General features: G+C 59.4%; 1 protein-coding gene across 1 annotated transcript; it reads right to left on the reverse strand.

Annotated features, from left to right (window-relative positions):
• Positions 1–801: 801 nt before the first annotated feature.
• Positions 802–13,588, reverse strand: TAPBP (TAP binding protein). The gene is given in 14 exon segments (XM_084223752.1): positions 802–2,038; positions 4,372–4,728; positions 6,452–6,581; positions 8,102–8,281; positions 8,283–8,319; positions 10,932–11,068; positions 11,070–11,087; positions 11,089–11,115; positions 11,117–11,153; positions 12,154–12,181; positions 12,184–12,298; positions 12,300–12,323; positions 12,325–12,341; positions 13,425–13,588. Coding segments are annotated over 14 exon segments (1,236 nt in total). The 5' UTR covers positions 13,453–13,588; the 3' UTR covers positions 802–1,937.
• Between the last annotated feature and the right edge of the window lie 2,694 nt (positions 13,589–16,282).

The following is a 16,282-nucleotide window of genomic DNA, read 5'->3' on the forward strand; positions in this document are numbered from 1 at the left end:
AGGGTGGATTTGGGCGCTTTGGTTGAATCCCAGGGGATTTAGGCTCCGTCCCGCCATTTCCAGGCGGATTCCGCCGTTCCTTGCTGGATTTAGGCGCGAACGCGGAGCGCTCTGAGGACCGGGCGGAAGTGCCCTCACCCAAGATGGCGGCGCCGCCTCACGCCAGAGACGGGTGGTTTGCGCTGGTTGAGCTTAAGGAGCGCTCCTGGGGGACGCTGCAGGGTGGATTTTGGGGTTTTAGCTCAATCCCAGGCGATTTAGGCTCAGTCCCGCCATTTCCAGGCGGATTCCGCCGTTCCTTGCTGGATTTAGGCGGGAACGCAGAGCGCGCTGAGGAGCGGGCGGAACTGCCCTCAACAAAGATGGCGGCACAGCTGCTCTGATGTGGAGCGCGAACCAATCAGAAGCCGCGTCTGGCAGAAGTACTGGCGGAAGTGGCCCCATGGCGGCGTCAGCGGCCACTTCCGGCGGAAACGCCTAATTCTGACTCTCTTTTATTTTTATTAACTATTAAAATTATTACTGTAATATAATTATAATTAATATAATTATTTATTATTATATAATTATTTTGTATTTTTTGCCCTGCTGGATCAGGGCTGGGCATCACAGCGAGCCGGGATTGGGACAAAAATGAATATTTAAAAAAAATTTTAAAAAGTTAAAATAAATAATTTTTTAAAAAATTATATTTTAATAAAATTAAATTAGTTCTAATGAATAATTAAATCCTTTAAGCTCCATCATTTAAATAATCAAATCATTATTAAATAATTAATTTAAATAATTTTCACTTGATAATTAACTCTTTAATCATTTGAAATTAATAATTTGAAATTAATAATTTGAAATTAACGTTTTTAAAATTAAATATTTTTTTAAATCCCTTTAAAAACCGGACTGGAACAAACCCCTCCAATGCCTCCTGATGTCCCCAAATGTCCCCAAGGCCCTCTCAGGACACATCGGTTGGGGGGGGATGGCACCCCCCGTTTATTTTGGGGACTTTTGGGACATTTGGGAGGTTTGGGGACATTTGGGGGATTTGGGGACATTTGGGACATTGAGAGGATTGGGGACATTGGCGAGGTTTGGGGACTTTGGGGACATTTGGGACAATGGGGACATTGAGAGGTTTGGGGACATTTGGGGACTTTGGGGACATTTGGAACAATGGGGACTTTAGGGACATTGAGGACATTTGGGGACATTTGAGGATTTTGGGGACATTGGGGACATTTGGGGACATTTGAGGATTTTGGGGACATTGGGGACATTTGGGACAACGGCAAGGTTTGGGGACATCTGGATAATTTGGGGACATTTGGGGACATTGGGGACATTTGGAACAATGGGGACATTGGGGACATTTGGGGACTTTGGGGACATTTGGATGATTTGGGGACATTTGGGGACACTGCAGAGGTTTGGGGACTTTGGGGACATTTGGGGACATGAGAGGACTGGGGACATTTGGGAGATTTGGGGATATTGGGGACATTTGGGACATTGAGGGGTTTGGGGGCATTGGGGACATTTGAGGACATTGGGGACATTTGGGACAACGGGAAGGTTTGGGGACATCTGGATGATTTGGAGACTTTGGGGACTTTGGGGACATTTGGGGATTTTGGGGACATTGGGGACATTTGGGGATATTGGGGACATTGGGGACTTTTGGGAACATTTGGGACAAAGAGAAGGTTTGGGGACATTTGGGGACATTGTGGACACAGGGGCATTGTGGACATTGGGGACTCTGGGGACTTTTTGGGGACATTTGGATGATTTGGGGCCATTGTGGGTGTTTGACGACTTTGGGGACAATGGGGACATTGGGGACTCTGGGGACTTTTTGGGGACATTTGGATGATTTGGGGCCATTGCAGGGGGTTTGATGACTTTGGGGACATTTGGGGACATTGGTGTCCCGGGTGTCACCTCCCCGCCGAGGGCCACAGGCGCAGGCAGAGCCCCCCGATGACAAAGGCCACCAGGGCCATCCCCGCCATGTCCTCCACGCTGGGCCCGGGGCCACCTGCGGGGACAGCGGGGACACCTCAGGGACACGTCAGGGACACCTCAGGGACACCCGGGGTGGCACTGGGGACACCTCAGGGACACCTCAGGGACACCTCAGGGACACATCAGGGACACGTCAGGGACACCTCAGGGACACATCAGGGACACATCAGGGACACCTCAGGGACACCCGGGGTGGCACCAGGGACAGCTCAGGGACACCCTGGGTGGCACCAGGGACACCTCAGGGACACCCGGGGTGGCACCAGGGACACGTCAGGGACACCTCAGGGACACCTCAGGGACACCTCAGGGACACCTCAGGGACACATCAGGGACACGTCAGGGACACCCTGGGTGGCACCAGGGACACCCCCGGGTGGCACCGAGCCCGTCCTGGTGGCACCAACCCTGTCCCTGTGTCCCCAACCCTGTCCCTGTGTCCCCAGGTGTGTCCCTTTGTCCCCAACTCTGTCCCTGTGTCCCCAATCCCATCCCAGCTGTCCCCAACCCTGTCCCTGTGTCCCCAACCCTGTCCATGATGTCCCCAATCCCATCCCAGCTGTCCCCAACCCTGTCCCTGTGTCCCCAGCCCTGTCCATGATGTCCCCAACCCTGTCCCTGTGTCCCCAACCCTGTCCCTGTGTCCCCAGCCCTGTCCTTTTGTCCCCAACTCTGTCCCTGTGTCCCCAATCCCATCCCAGCTGTCCCCAACCCTGTCCCTGATGTCCCCAACCCTGTCCCCTGTGTCCCCAAACCTGTCCCTGTGTCCCCAATCCCTGTCCATGATGTCCCCAACCCTGTCCCTGTGTCCCCAATCCCATCCCAGCTGTCCCCAACCCTGTCCCTGTGTCCCCAACCCTGTCCATGTGTCCCCCAGCCCTGTCCCAGTGTCCCCAACCCTGTCCCTGTGTCCCCAATCCCATCCTAGCTGTCCCCAACCCAGTCCATGATGTCCCCAACCCTGTCCCCAGGCGTGTCCCAGGTGTCCCCTCACCTGTCACCTCCACAGTGACCCTCAGTGGGCTGTCCCACGCCGCGTGTGTCACCAGGCAGCTGTAGCTGTCCCCAATGTCCCCAACCCTGTCCCCAGGTGTGTCCCTGGTGTCCCCTCACCTGTCACCTCCACGGTGACCCTCAGTGGCACGTCCCACGCCACGTGTGTCACCAGGCAGCTGTGGCTGTCCCCAAACCCCATCCCTGGTGTCCCCAATGTCCCCAAACCCTGTCCCTGATGTCCCCAGGTGTGTCCCCAGGTGTGTCCCCTCACCTGTCACCTCCACGGTGACCCTCAGTGGCACATCCCACGCCGCATGTGTCACCAGGCAGCTGTAGCTGTCCCCAGGTGTCCCCAATGACCCAAACCCCATCCCAGGTGTCCCCAGTGACCCAAACCCTGTCCCCTCACCTGTCACCTCCACGGTGACCCTCAGTGGCACATCCCACGCCACGTGTGTCACCAGGCAGCTGTAGCTGTCCCCAAACCCTGTCCCTGATATCCCCAGGTGTGTCACCATGTGTCCCCTCACCTGTCACCTCCACGGTGACCCTCAGAGGTGTGTCCCAGGCCACGTGTGTCACCAGGCAGCTGTAGCTGTCCCCAATGACCCAAACCCCATCCCAGGTGTGTCCCCTCACCTGTCACCTCCACAGTGACCCTCAGTGGGCTGTCCCACGCCACGTGTGTCACCAGGCAGCTGTAGCTGTCCCCAATGACCCAAACCCCATCCCAGGTGTGTCCCAGGTGTGTCCCCAGGTGTCCCCTCACCTGTCACCTCCACGGTGACCCTCAGTGGCACATCCCACGCCGTGTGTGTCACCAGGCAGCTGTAGCTGTTCCCAATGACCCAAACCCCATCCCAGGTGTGTCCCCTCACCTGTCACCTCCACGGTGACCCTCAGTGGGCTGTCCCACGCCGCGTGTGTCACCAGGCAGCTGTAGCTGTCCCCAAACCCCACCCCAGGTGTCCCCTCACCTGTCACCTCCACGGTGACCCTCAGAGGGCTGTCCCACGCCGCGTGTGTCACCAGGCAGCTGTAGCTGTCCCCAATGTCCCCAAACCCCATCCCAGGTGTGTTCCCAGGTGTCCCCAGGTGTCCCCTCACCTGTCACCTCCACGGTGACCCTCAGTGGCACATCCCACGCCACGTGTGTCACCAGGCAGCTGTAGCTGTCCCCAAACCCTGTCCCCAGCTGTCCCCTCACCTGTCACCTCCACAGTGACCCTCAGAGGGCTGTCCCACGCCACGTGTGTCACCAGGCAGCTGTAGCTGTCCCCAAACCCTGTCCCTGGTGTCCCCAATGACCCAAACCCTGTCCCAGGTGTGTCCCCAGGTGTGTCCCCTCACCTGTCACCTCCACAGTGACCCTCAGAGGGCTGTCCCACGCCGCGTGTGTCACCAGGCAGCTGTAGCTGTCCCCCGCCGTCCCCGCGGCCACGCGCAGCCCCGCGCTCCGGCTGAAGGTGCCGTCGGCCGCCCGCCGGTGCCCCGAGCTCCAGCTGAGCCCCAGCCCGGTGTCCCCGGGCCCGGGGGTGGCCCCCGAGGTGTCCCCCGGTGTCACCGGCAGCGGGCGTGGCTCCCCCCGGGCGCGGCGCTCCCAGCGGATCCCCACGTCCAGCGGGAAGAACCCGACGGCGTCACAGCGGAGCTGGGCCGGGAGCCCCGGGGAGAGACGGGAGGGGAACAGGGACACCTGGGGAGGGGCTGGGGACAGACAGACAGACAGACAGAGAGTGAGGAACACTGGGAGGGACTGGGATGGACTGGGAGGGGATTAGGAGGGACTGGGACAGACTGGGATGGACTGGGAGTGACTGGGAGCTGGGCCGGGAGCCCCGGGGAGAGGCGGGAGGGGAACAGGGACACCTGGGGAGGGGCTGGGACAGACAGACAGACAGTCAGGGACACTGGGAGGGACTGGGAGGGACTGGGATGGACTGGGATGGGACTGGGATGGACTGGGATGGACTGGGAGCTGGGCCGGGAGCCCCGGGGAGAGACGGGAGGGGAACAGGGACACCTGGGGAGGGGCTGGGGACGGACAGACAGACAGACAGTCAGGGACACTGGGAGGGACTGGGAGGGGATTAGGAGGGACTGGGAGGGAACTGGGACAGACTGGGATGGACTGGGATGGGACTGGGATGGACTGGGATGGGACTGGGAGCTGGGCCGGGAGCCCCGGGGAGAGACGGGAGGGGAACAGGGACACCTGGGGAGGGGCTGGGACAGACAGACAGACAGTGAGGGACACTGGGAGGGACTGGGAGGGGATTAGGAGGGACTGGGACAGACTGGGAGGGACTGGGACAGACTGGGAGGGACTGGGACAGACTGGGAGCTGGGGCGCGAGCCCCAGGGAGAGCCGGGAGGGCAGCAGGGACACCTGGGGAGGGGCTGGGGACAGACAGACAGACAGTCAGGGACACTGGGAGAGACTGGGGATGGACAGACAGACAGTCAGGGACACTGGGAGGGACTGGGAATGGACTGGGAATGGATTGGAACGGACTGGGAGGGACTGGGAGCTGGGCCGGGAGCCCCGGGGAGAGGCGGGAGGGCAGCAGGGACACCTGGGGAGGGGCTGGGGACAGACAGACAGACAGACAGACAGTCAGGGACACTGGGAGGGACTGGGGACAGACAGACAGACAGACAGTGAGGGACACTGGGAGGGACTGGGATGGACTGGGATGGACTGGGAGGGGATTAGGAGGGACTGGGACAGACTGGGATGGACTGGGAGCTGGGCCGGGAGCCCCGGGGAGAGACGGGAGGGGAACAGGGACACCTGGGGAGGGGCTGGGACAGACAGACAGACAGTCAGGGACACTGGGAGGGACTGGGAGGGACTGGGAGGGGATTGGGAGGGACTGGGACAGACTGGGATGGGACTGGGAGCTGGGCCGGGAGCCCCGGGGAGAGACGGGAGGGGAACAGGGACACCTGGGGAGGGGCTGGGACAGACAGACAGACAGACAGTCAGGGACACTGGGAGGGACTGGGAGGGACTGGGAGGGACTGGGAGGGAACTGGGAGAGACTGGGATGGACTGGGAGTCCTTAATGGGCTGTGGATGGGCTCCAGCACAGCCCAGTATGGCTGATGTGGACACATCTGAACCCCCCTCATCCCAGTTCCACCATTTGAGGGGTACTGGGACATACTGGGAGCAACTGGGAGCCCGTCCAGGATCTCTGCCAGCCCAGTATGGGCACAGAGAGGGGCACTGGGACATACTGGGAGCCCATCCAGGACCTCTGCCAACCCAGTATGGGCACAGAGAGGGGCACTGGGACATACTGGGACATACTGGGAGCCTGTCCAGGACCTCTGCCAGCCCAGTATGGGCACAGAGAGGGGCACTGGGACATACTGGGATATACTGGGACATACTGGGAGCCCTCCCACCCTTGCCGGCACTGACCAATCACGTTCATGCGCAGCACCTGCTGCACCTGCCCGAGGGGCGTGGTCACGGAGCAGACGAAGGAGCCGTCGTCAGACACCGAGAGCGGCGGCAGCTGCAGCGACACCTCCATGGCGCCCCCTGGTGGCTGGGAGGACCGAGGAGAGGGGCGGGATCAGTGGCGCCCCCTGGTGGCTGGGAGGACTGGGAGGGACTGGGAGGGACTGGGATGGACTGGGAATGGACTGGGAGGGATTGGGAGGGACTGGGATGGACTGGGAGAGGACTGGGAGGGACTGGGAATGGACTGGGAGGGACTGGGAGAGACTGGGATGGACTGGGAATGGACTTGGAATGGACTGGGAAGGACTGGGAGGGACTTGGAATGGACTGGGATGGACTGGGAGGGACTGGGATCGAATGGGAGGGACTGGGAAAGTACTGAGAATGGACTGGGAGGGACTGGGAATGGACTGGGATGAACTGGGATGGACTGGGAATGGACTCGGAGGGACTGGGAACCAGCGTCTCCATGCGCATAGCACCCCCTAGTGGCTGGGAGGACCGAGGCCATCCAGCATCAGTGGCGCCCCCTAGTGGCCGGGAGGGACTGGGAGGGACTGGAATGGACTGGGAATGGACTGGGATGGACTGGGAGGGACTGGGATGGACTGGGAGGGACTGGGGATGGACTGGGAATGGACTGGGAGGGACTGGGGACGGACTGGGAATGGATTGGGAGGGACTGGGAACCAGCATCTCCCTGCACACAGCGCCCCCTAGTGGCTGGGAGGGACTGGGATGGACTGGGAGGGACTGGGAATGGACTGGGAGGGACTGGGATGGACTGGGAGGGACCGGGAATGGACTGGGAGGGACCGGGAATGGACTGGGAGGGACTGGGAACCAGCCTCTCCCTGCACACAGCGCCCCCTAGCGGCCAGGAGGACCGAGCCCATCCAGCATCAGTGGCGCCCCCTAGTGGCCGGGATGGACTGGGAGGGGACTGGGATGGACTGGGAATGGACTGGGACGGACTGGGATGGGCTGGGAAGGACTGGGATGGTCTGGGATGGACTGGGAGGGACTGGGAGGGACTGGGGACGGACTGGGAATGGACTGGGAGGGACTGGGAACCAGTGTCTCCCTGCACACAGCGCCCCCTAGTGGCTGGGAGGGACTGGGACGGACTGGAATGGACTGGGATGGACTGGGAGGGAACTGGGAGGGACTGGGGATGGACTGGGAATGGACTGGGAGGGACTGAGAACCAGCGTCTCCCTGCGCACAGTGCCGCCTAGCGGCCGGGAGGACCGCAGTGCCTCTGTGCTCGCGGCGCCCCCTAGCGGCCGGGAGGACCAAGCCCATCCAGCATCAGTGGTTCCCCCTAGTGGCTGGGATGGACTGGGAGGGACTGGGATGGACTGGGGATAGACTGGGAAGGACTGGGAGGGACTGGGAATGGACTGAGAACCAGCGTCTCCCTGCGCACAGCGCCCCCTAGTGGCCGGGAGGACCGAGCCCATCCAGCATCAGCGGCGCCCCCTAGCGGCCGGGAGGACCACAGCGCCTCCATACCCCCATCCCTCACCCCACCCCCACTCTGTCCCCACACTGAGCCCCGTCCCCTCCCGTCCCCCCCTCACCTGTGTCCCCTCCCCCCCTCACCTGCGTCCCCCCCAGCAGCAGCAGCACCCCCGGGGCGGCCTCGGTGACGCGGGCGGCGGCCGAGTCGAAGGCCAGCAGGCGGCGGGTGACGCCGTGGCGGTGGCGCAGCCACTCCAGGGTGAAGGGGGCGGCCGGGGGCGTGAAGGAGCAGTGCAGGGTCTGGGGGGTGCCCAGCAGACCCCGCGGGGCCGGCGTCAGCGTGGAGATCAACAGGGAGGCTGCGGGGAGGGAAGGGTTAACGGGGTGGGGTGGGGTGGGGGGGACATGGGGGACATTGGGGGGACATGGGGGTGATGGGGGGTTGGGGTGATGGGGGGTTGGGGACATTGGAGACATTGGGGACATGGGGGTAGTGGGGGGTTGGGGACATCGGGGACAGTGGGTGGACATTGGGGTAATGGGGGGTTGGGGACATTGGGGGCACTGGGGACATTGGGGACATTGGGGAGACATGGGGGTAATGGGGGGTTGGGGACATTGGGGGCATTGGGGACATTGGGGGGACATGGGGGTGATGGGGGGTTGGGGACATTGGGGGCATTGGGGACATTGGGGGGACATGGGGGTGATGGGGGGTTGGGGACACTGGGGACATTGGGGGGAGACTGGGGACATGAGGGTGATGGGGGGTGATGGGGGGTTGGGGACATTGGGGACAGTGGGGGTACATTGGGGACATTGGGGGGACATAGGGGTGATGGGGGGTTGGGGACATTGGAGACATTGGGGATAATGGGGGTGATGGGGGTTGGGGACATTGGGGACAGTGGGGATAATGGGGGTGATGGGGGTTGGGGACATTGGGGACAGTGGGGGTACATTGGGGACATTGGGGGGACATAGGGGTGATGGGGGTTGGGGACATTGGGGGCATTGGGGACATTGGGGACATTGGGGGGTTGGGGACATTGGGGGGAGACTGGGGACATGAGGGTGATGGGGGGTGATGGGGGGTTGGGGACATTGGGGACATTGGGGGGAGACTGGGGACATGAGGGTGATGGGGGGTGATGGGGGGTTGGGGACATTGGGGACAGTGGGGGTACATTGGGGACATTGGGGGGACATAGGGGTGATGGAGGTTGGGGACATTGGGGGCATTGGGGACATTGTGGGGATGGGGGGTTGGGGACATCGGGGGGATGTTGGGGACATTGGGGTGATGGGGGGTTGGGGACATTGGAGACATTGGGGACATGGGGGTGATGGGGGTGATGGGGACATTGGGGATATTGGGGACATTGGGGACATGGGGGTGATAGGGGGTTGGGGACACTGAGGACATTGGGGGGACATGGGGGTGATTGGGGGTTGGGGACATTGGGGACATTGGGGACAGTGGGGGTACATTGGGGACATTGGGGGGACATAGGGGTGATGGGGGTTGGGGACATTGGGGACAGTGGGGGACATTGGGATAATGGGGGTTGGGGACATTGGGGGGATGTTGGGGACATTTGTGGACATTGGGGGGACATAGGGGTGATGGGGGTAGGGGACATTGGGGACAGTGGGGGGACATGGGGGTGAAGGAGGGTTGGGGACATTGGAGGCACACTGGGGACATTGGGGGCATTGGGGGGACATGGGGGTGATGAGGGGTTCGGGACAGTGGGGGGATGTTGGGGACATTGGGGTGATGGGGGTTGGGGACATTGGGGGGATGTTGGGGACATTGGGGTGATGGGTGTGTGGGACATTGGGGGAACATTGGGGTAATGGGGGCTTGGGGACATTGGAGGGACACTGGGGACATCGGGGACAGTGGGTGGACATTGGGGTGATGGGGGTTTGGGGACATTGGGGGATGTTGGGGACATTGGGGGGACATTGGGGTAATGGGGTGTTTGGGACATTGGGGACATTGGGGGACATGGGGGTGAAGGGGGGTCGGGGACATTGGAGGGACACTGGGAACATTGGGGGCATTGGGGAGACATTGGGGTGATGGGGGTTGGGGACATTGGGGGGACATTGGGGGTGATGGGGGTTGGGGACATTTGGGGACATTGGGGGGACATTGGGGACATGGGGGTGATGGGGGGTTGGGGACATGGGGGACACAGGGATAATGGGGACATTGGGGGGACATTGAGGGCATTGGGGACAATGGGGATAATGGGGGATTGGGGACATTTGGGGACATTGGGGGACATTGGGGATAATGGGGGGACACTGGGGCATTGGGGACACTGGGGATAAGGGGACATTTGGGGGCATTGGGGACATTTGGGGCCATTGGGGCATTGGAGACACGGGGGACATTTGGGGACATGGGGGGACATTGAAGACATGGTGATAATGGTGGGTTGGGGACATTGAGGACATTGGGGACATTTGGGGACAATAGGGGGACACTGGAGACACGGGGGACACTTGGGGACAATGGGGGGACATTTGGGGACATTGAGCACATTGGGGACATTGGGGGGACATTGAGGACAATGGAGAGACATGGGGGACACTTGGGGACAATGGGGGGACATTGGGGACATTGGGGACATTGAGGACATGGGGATAATGGTGGGTTGGGGACATTTGGGGACATTGGGGGGACACTGAGGACAATGGAGGGACATTGGGGACATTGGGGACATTGAGGACATGGCGATAATGGTGGGTTGGGGACATTGAGGACATTGGGGACAATGGGGGGACATTGGGGACATGGGAGGGACATTGGGGACATTGGGGACAATAAGGGGGACGCGAGGACATCAGGATGGCAAACACAGGGGGGGTGACACTAGGGGTGACACTGGGGGGCCATTTAACACCCAGGTGACACCCAGAGGTGACAATGTCCCATCAGTGTCCCCTCCCCGCTCACCGTTGACCCTGGGCGGGTGGCCCGTCCCCTCCTGCAGCAGCACCGTCCCCTCCCTGCGCGGTGTCCCCAGGGCCAGCAGCCACCAGCGCGTCCCCAGCCCCGGGTGGCACTGAGGGGACGTCCCCGTGCCCGGCGCTGGCAGCAGCGGCGCCGTGGGGCTCAGCTCGCACCGGGGGGGCTCCCGGGAGGGACCCCAAAAATCCTGCAGCACCCCCAGGGGGTCTGGGGGGAGAGGGGAGAGAAAAGAGAGGAGGTGAGATCTGCACCAAAATCCTACAAAATCACCCCAAAAATGGCACAAAATCCCGGCCAGAACATCCCAAAAAAACCAAAATTGTTCTCAAAAGTAGCCAAAAATCGTTCTCAAAACCTGCCCAAAAATCGCCACTCAAAACACTCAGGATCCCCTCAAAAAAACCCCAAAAATCGCCCCTAAAACCCCCCCAAAAATTGCCCCTAAAACCCCCCAAATCCCCCCAAAATCGCCCCTAAAACCCCCCCAGGACCTCCCAAAAATCGCCCCAAAACGCCCTAAAACCCCCCCAAAAATCGCCCCCCAATCCCCCCCCAGGACCCCCCAAAAATCGCCCCCAAAACCCCCCCAGGATCCCCCAAAAACCACCCCCAAACCCCCCCTAAATCCCCCCAAAAATCGCCCTTCAAATCCCCCCAAAAATCGCCCCTAAAACCCCCCCAGGACCCCCCCAAAAATTGCCCCAAAACCCTCCCAGGACCCCCCAAAAATCGCCCCTAAAACCCCCCAAAGTCCCCCAAAAATCGCCGCTAAAACCCCCCAAGAACTCCCCAAAAATCGCTCCTAAAACCCCCCAAATCCCCCCAAAAATCGCCCCTAAAACCCCCCCCAAAATCGCCCCCAAAACCCCCCCAGGATCCCCCAAAAACCACCCCAAAACCCCCCTAAATCCCCCCCAAAATCGCCCCTAAACTCCCCGAAATCCCCCCCAAAATCGCCCCTAAAACCCCCCAAGGACCCCCCAAAAATCTCCCCTAAAAACCTCCCAGGACCCCCCCAAAAATCGCCCCCTAAAACCCCCCAAAAATCGCCCCTAAAATTCCCCCAGAACCCCCCAAAAACCACCCCAGAACTTCCCCAGGACCCCCCAAAAATCGCCCCTAAAACCCCCCAAATCCCCCCAAAAACCACCCCCAAACCCCCCCAAACCCCCGAGGATCCCCCCGAATTTGGGGAGGGGTCTCTCACCGATGACATCGAAGGTGTTCTGGGGGTCCGGGGGGGTTTCGGGGTGCGGGGGGGCCCCGGGACCCCCCAAAAAGCGGAGCAGGGCCCCGTGGGGGGAGGGGGAGCCGCGCTCGTCCAGCAGGGGGCAGCGCAGGGCGGGGGGGGGGATCCCCAAAAACCGCGACCCCCCCCCCAAATCTGCAACAGCCCTGGGGGGGGGGCAACAAAAGGGGGGGTTGGGGAGGGGTTTTGGGGGGTCCTGGTGGGGTTTGGGGGGGATTTGAGGGGATTTTGGGGGGATTTGGGGGGTCCTGGGGGGGATTTGGGGGGGATTTGAGGGGATTTTGGGGGGATTTGGGGGGTTCTGGGGGGGATTTGGGGGATCCTGGGGGAGGTTTGGGGGGGATTTGGGGGTCCTGGGGGGATTTGGGGGGGATTTGAGGGGTCCTGGAGGGGTTTGGGGGGGGATTTGAGGGGTGTTTGGGGAGATTTTGAGGGGATTTGGGAGATTTTGGGGGGATTCGGGGGGTCCTGGAGGGGTTTTGGGGGTCCTGGGGGAGGTTTTGGGGGTCCTGGAGGGGTTTGGGGGGGGATTTGGGGGGTCCTGGGTGGGATTTGGGGGAGTTTGGGGGTCCTAGAGGGGTTTGGGGGGGATTTGGGGGGTCTTGGAGGGGTTTGGGGGGGATTTGAGGGGATTTTGGGGAGATTTGGGGGGATCTGAGAGGGACTTGGGGGTTCCTGGGGAGGTTTTGGGGGGATCTGGGGGGTCCTGGGTGGGATTTGGGGGGTCCTGGGGAGGTTTTGGGGGGATTTAAGGGGTCCTGGAGGGGTTTGGGGGGGATTTGGGGGCATTTTGTGGGGATTTGGGGGAATTAGAGGGGGATTTGGGGGGTCCTGGGGAGGTTTTGGGGGGATTTGGGGGGTCCTGAGGGGGTTTAGGGGGGCACAGAGGGGTTTTGGGGGGGTCCCAAAGGGGATTTGGGGGCGGTTTGGAAGGATTTCGGGGTGCCGAGGGGGTTTTGGGGGGTCCCGGGGGGATTTGGGACGGTTTTGGGGGTGAGAAACAGAAATTTGGGGCAATTTTGGGTCGGGAATCTGAGGGGATCCCGGTTCCCGAATTTTGGCATTTCCGCGTTTTGGGGCGTCGCGATTTTGGGGGTTTTGGCGGAATTTGGGGGGGATTTCCCAGGATTAGGGGGTGGTGGGGGGGTCCGGGGTTGGGATCCGCTGGGATTTGGGGTCGGGGAGGGATTTTGGGGTCCCGAATTTGGGGTTTTTCGGCCCCTCCTCACCCGCCAGCAGCAGCCGCGCTCCCGCCATCGCTTTCGCTTTCGCTTCGGGCCGCGCCCACTGCCTAAAACCCGCCCCAAAAAGCCCCAAAATCCCACAAATCCGCCCCAAAATTCCCCTCAGAGGATTCGGCCGCGCCCCACACCCCAAAATTCCTCTCAGAAACCCCAAAAATTTGGGGTAAAACCCTCAAAGAGCCGCTACATTTCCTCCCCTCAGGAGCGCTGACCACGCCCACCGAGCGCTGACCACGCCCTCACTCCAAATCGCCCCAAAAAGCCCCAAAATCCCCCAAAATCGCCCCAAAATTCCCCTCAGGGACTTCGGCCCTGCCCCAAACCCCAAAATTCCCCTCAGAAACCCCAAAAATTTGGGGTCAAACCACCAAATAAACCCCAAATTTCCTCCCCTCAGGCACTCTGGCCACGCCCACGGGGTTTTGGCCGCGCCCCCAATACAAAATCCACCCTAAAAGCCAAAAAAGCCCCAAAATCGCCCCAAAATTCCCCTCAGAAGTTTCGGCCGCGCCCCACACCCCAAAATTCCCCTCAGAAACCCCAAAAATTTGGGGTCAAACCACCAAATAAACCCCAGATTTCCTCCCTCAGGAACTCTGGCCACGCTCACATGGCCTTGGCCACGCCCCCCACCCTAAATCAAACCCAAAAACCCCAAAACCGCCCCAAAATCCCCCTCAGAGGTTTCGGCCGCGCTTCACACCCCAAAATTTCCCTCAGAAACCCCAAAAATTTGGGGTCAAACCATCAAATAAAACCCAAATTTCCTCCCCTCAGGGACTCTGGCCACGCCCACGGGGTTTTGGCCGCGCCCCCAACACAAATTCCACCCTAAAAGCCAAAAAAGCCCCAAAATCGCCTCAAAATTCCCCTCAGAGGTTTCGGCCGCGCTCCACAAACCAAAATTCCCCTCAGAAACCCCAAAAATTTGGGGTCAAACCCTCAAAGAAACCCCAAATTTCCTCCCCTCAGGAGCGCTGGCCACGCCCACGGGGTTTTGGCCGCGCCCCCAAGAGAAAATCCACCCTAAAAGCCAAAAAAGCCCCAAAATCGCCCCAAAATTCCCTTCAGAAGATTCGGCCACGCCTCACACCACCCAAAATTAGAAAGCCCAAAAATTTGGGGGTCAAACCATCAAATAAAACCCAAATTTCCTCTCCCTCAGGGACTCTGGCCACGCCCACATGGCTTTGGCCACGCCCCCACCCCAAAATGACCCCAAATCGTCCCAAAATCGCCCTCAGACGGCCCTGGCCACGCCTCCAGCCCCAAATTTACATATTGGGTCTTTGACCACGCCCCGAATTTTCCATTTTAGGCATATGACCACGCCCCCAATACATTGGCCACGCCCCCAGAGCTAAAAATTCCCGATTTTGGGGGATTTTGGACCCAATTCCAGCGGAATTTTGGGGTTTGGGGGGTGTCCAAAATTTTTGGGGGTGCTCCCCAAATTTTTGGGGTGCTCAGGATCCCCCAAATTCCCCCCAAAATTTGGGAAATGATGTCAACAAAACACAAAAATTCAGATTTTGGGGATTTTTCCCAAAAAATTTAATTGGGGATTTTTGGGACTGGAGGGTGGGGGGAGGTCAGGGGGAGGGTCCCAAATTCTTTGGGGATCCCCAAAATTTTTGGGGTGCTCAGGAACCCCCTAAAATTTAGGAATTGAACGTGAATAAAACACAAAAATTCAAATTTTGGGGCGTTTTTCTGGATTTTAATGGGGATTTTTGGGCTTGGGGGGGGGTAAGGATTTTGGGGAGGGGGTCCCCAAAATTTTGGGGGGGATCCCCAAAAATTTTTGGGGTGCTCAGGGCTTGGCCTGGAGCTCCTGCTGGAGGCGGCCCAGGAGCTCTCGCTGCTGCTCCGAGCGCCGCTCCAGCTCCTGCATCTGCTGCTCGTAGCGCTTCCTAAAAGGGGGAAAAACGGGATTTTGGGGGTGAAAAACGGGGATTTTGGGCAAAAATGGGATTTTGGGGGGGGAAAATGGGGATTTTGGGCAAAAATCGGGGAGGTTTTGGGGGGAAGATGGGGATTTTGGGGGGAAAAAAATTGGAGTTTTTTTGGGGGGGGGAAATGGATTTTTGGGGGGGAAAATTGAATTTTTTTGGGGGAAAATGAGATTTTTTGGGGGGAAAAACCGAAATTTTAAGGGTGAAATGGAGATTTTTGGGGTGAAAAACGGGGATTTTGGGCAAAAATGGGGGGTTTGGGGGGGAAAAATGGGGATTTGGGGTGAAAATGGGGATTTGTGGCAAAAATGGGGGGTTTGGAGGAAAATGGGGATTTTGGGGAGAAAATGGGATTTTGGGGGGGAAAACATGGGATTTTTAGGGGGAAAATGGGATTTTTTTGGGGAAAATGAGATTTTTTTGGGGGGAAAAAATCGAAATTTTAAGGGTGAAATGGAGATTTTGGGGTGAAAAACGGGGATTTTGGGCAAAAATGGGGGGTTTGGGGGAGAAAAATGGGGATTTGGGGGTGAAAATGGGGATTTTGGGGGAAAAAATTGGATGTTTTTTTGGGAAAAAGGGGGATTTTGGGGGAAAAATGGGGATTGTGGGGCGAAAAACGGGGATTTTGGGCAAAAATGGAATTTTGAGGCAGAAAAATGGGGATTTTGGGTAAAAATGGGGGTTTTAGGGGGGGAGAAATGGGATTTTTGGGGGAAAAATTGGAATTTGGGGGGAAAAATAAGATTTTGGAGGGGAAAATAGGGATTTTAGGGAAAAAAAACCCAGAATACTTGGGGGAAAATGGAATTTTCTCCATTTTTTCCACTTTTTTGCCACCATTTTCCCCCATTTTTGCCCAAAATCCCCATTTTTCACCCCAAAACC

This window comes from Fringilla coelebs, assembly GCF_963513975.1.
Source record: "Fringilla coelebs genome assembly, chromosome: 31".
NCBI lineage: Eukaryota > Metazoa > Chordata > Aves > Passeriformes > Fringillidae > Fringilla > Fringilla coelebs.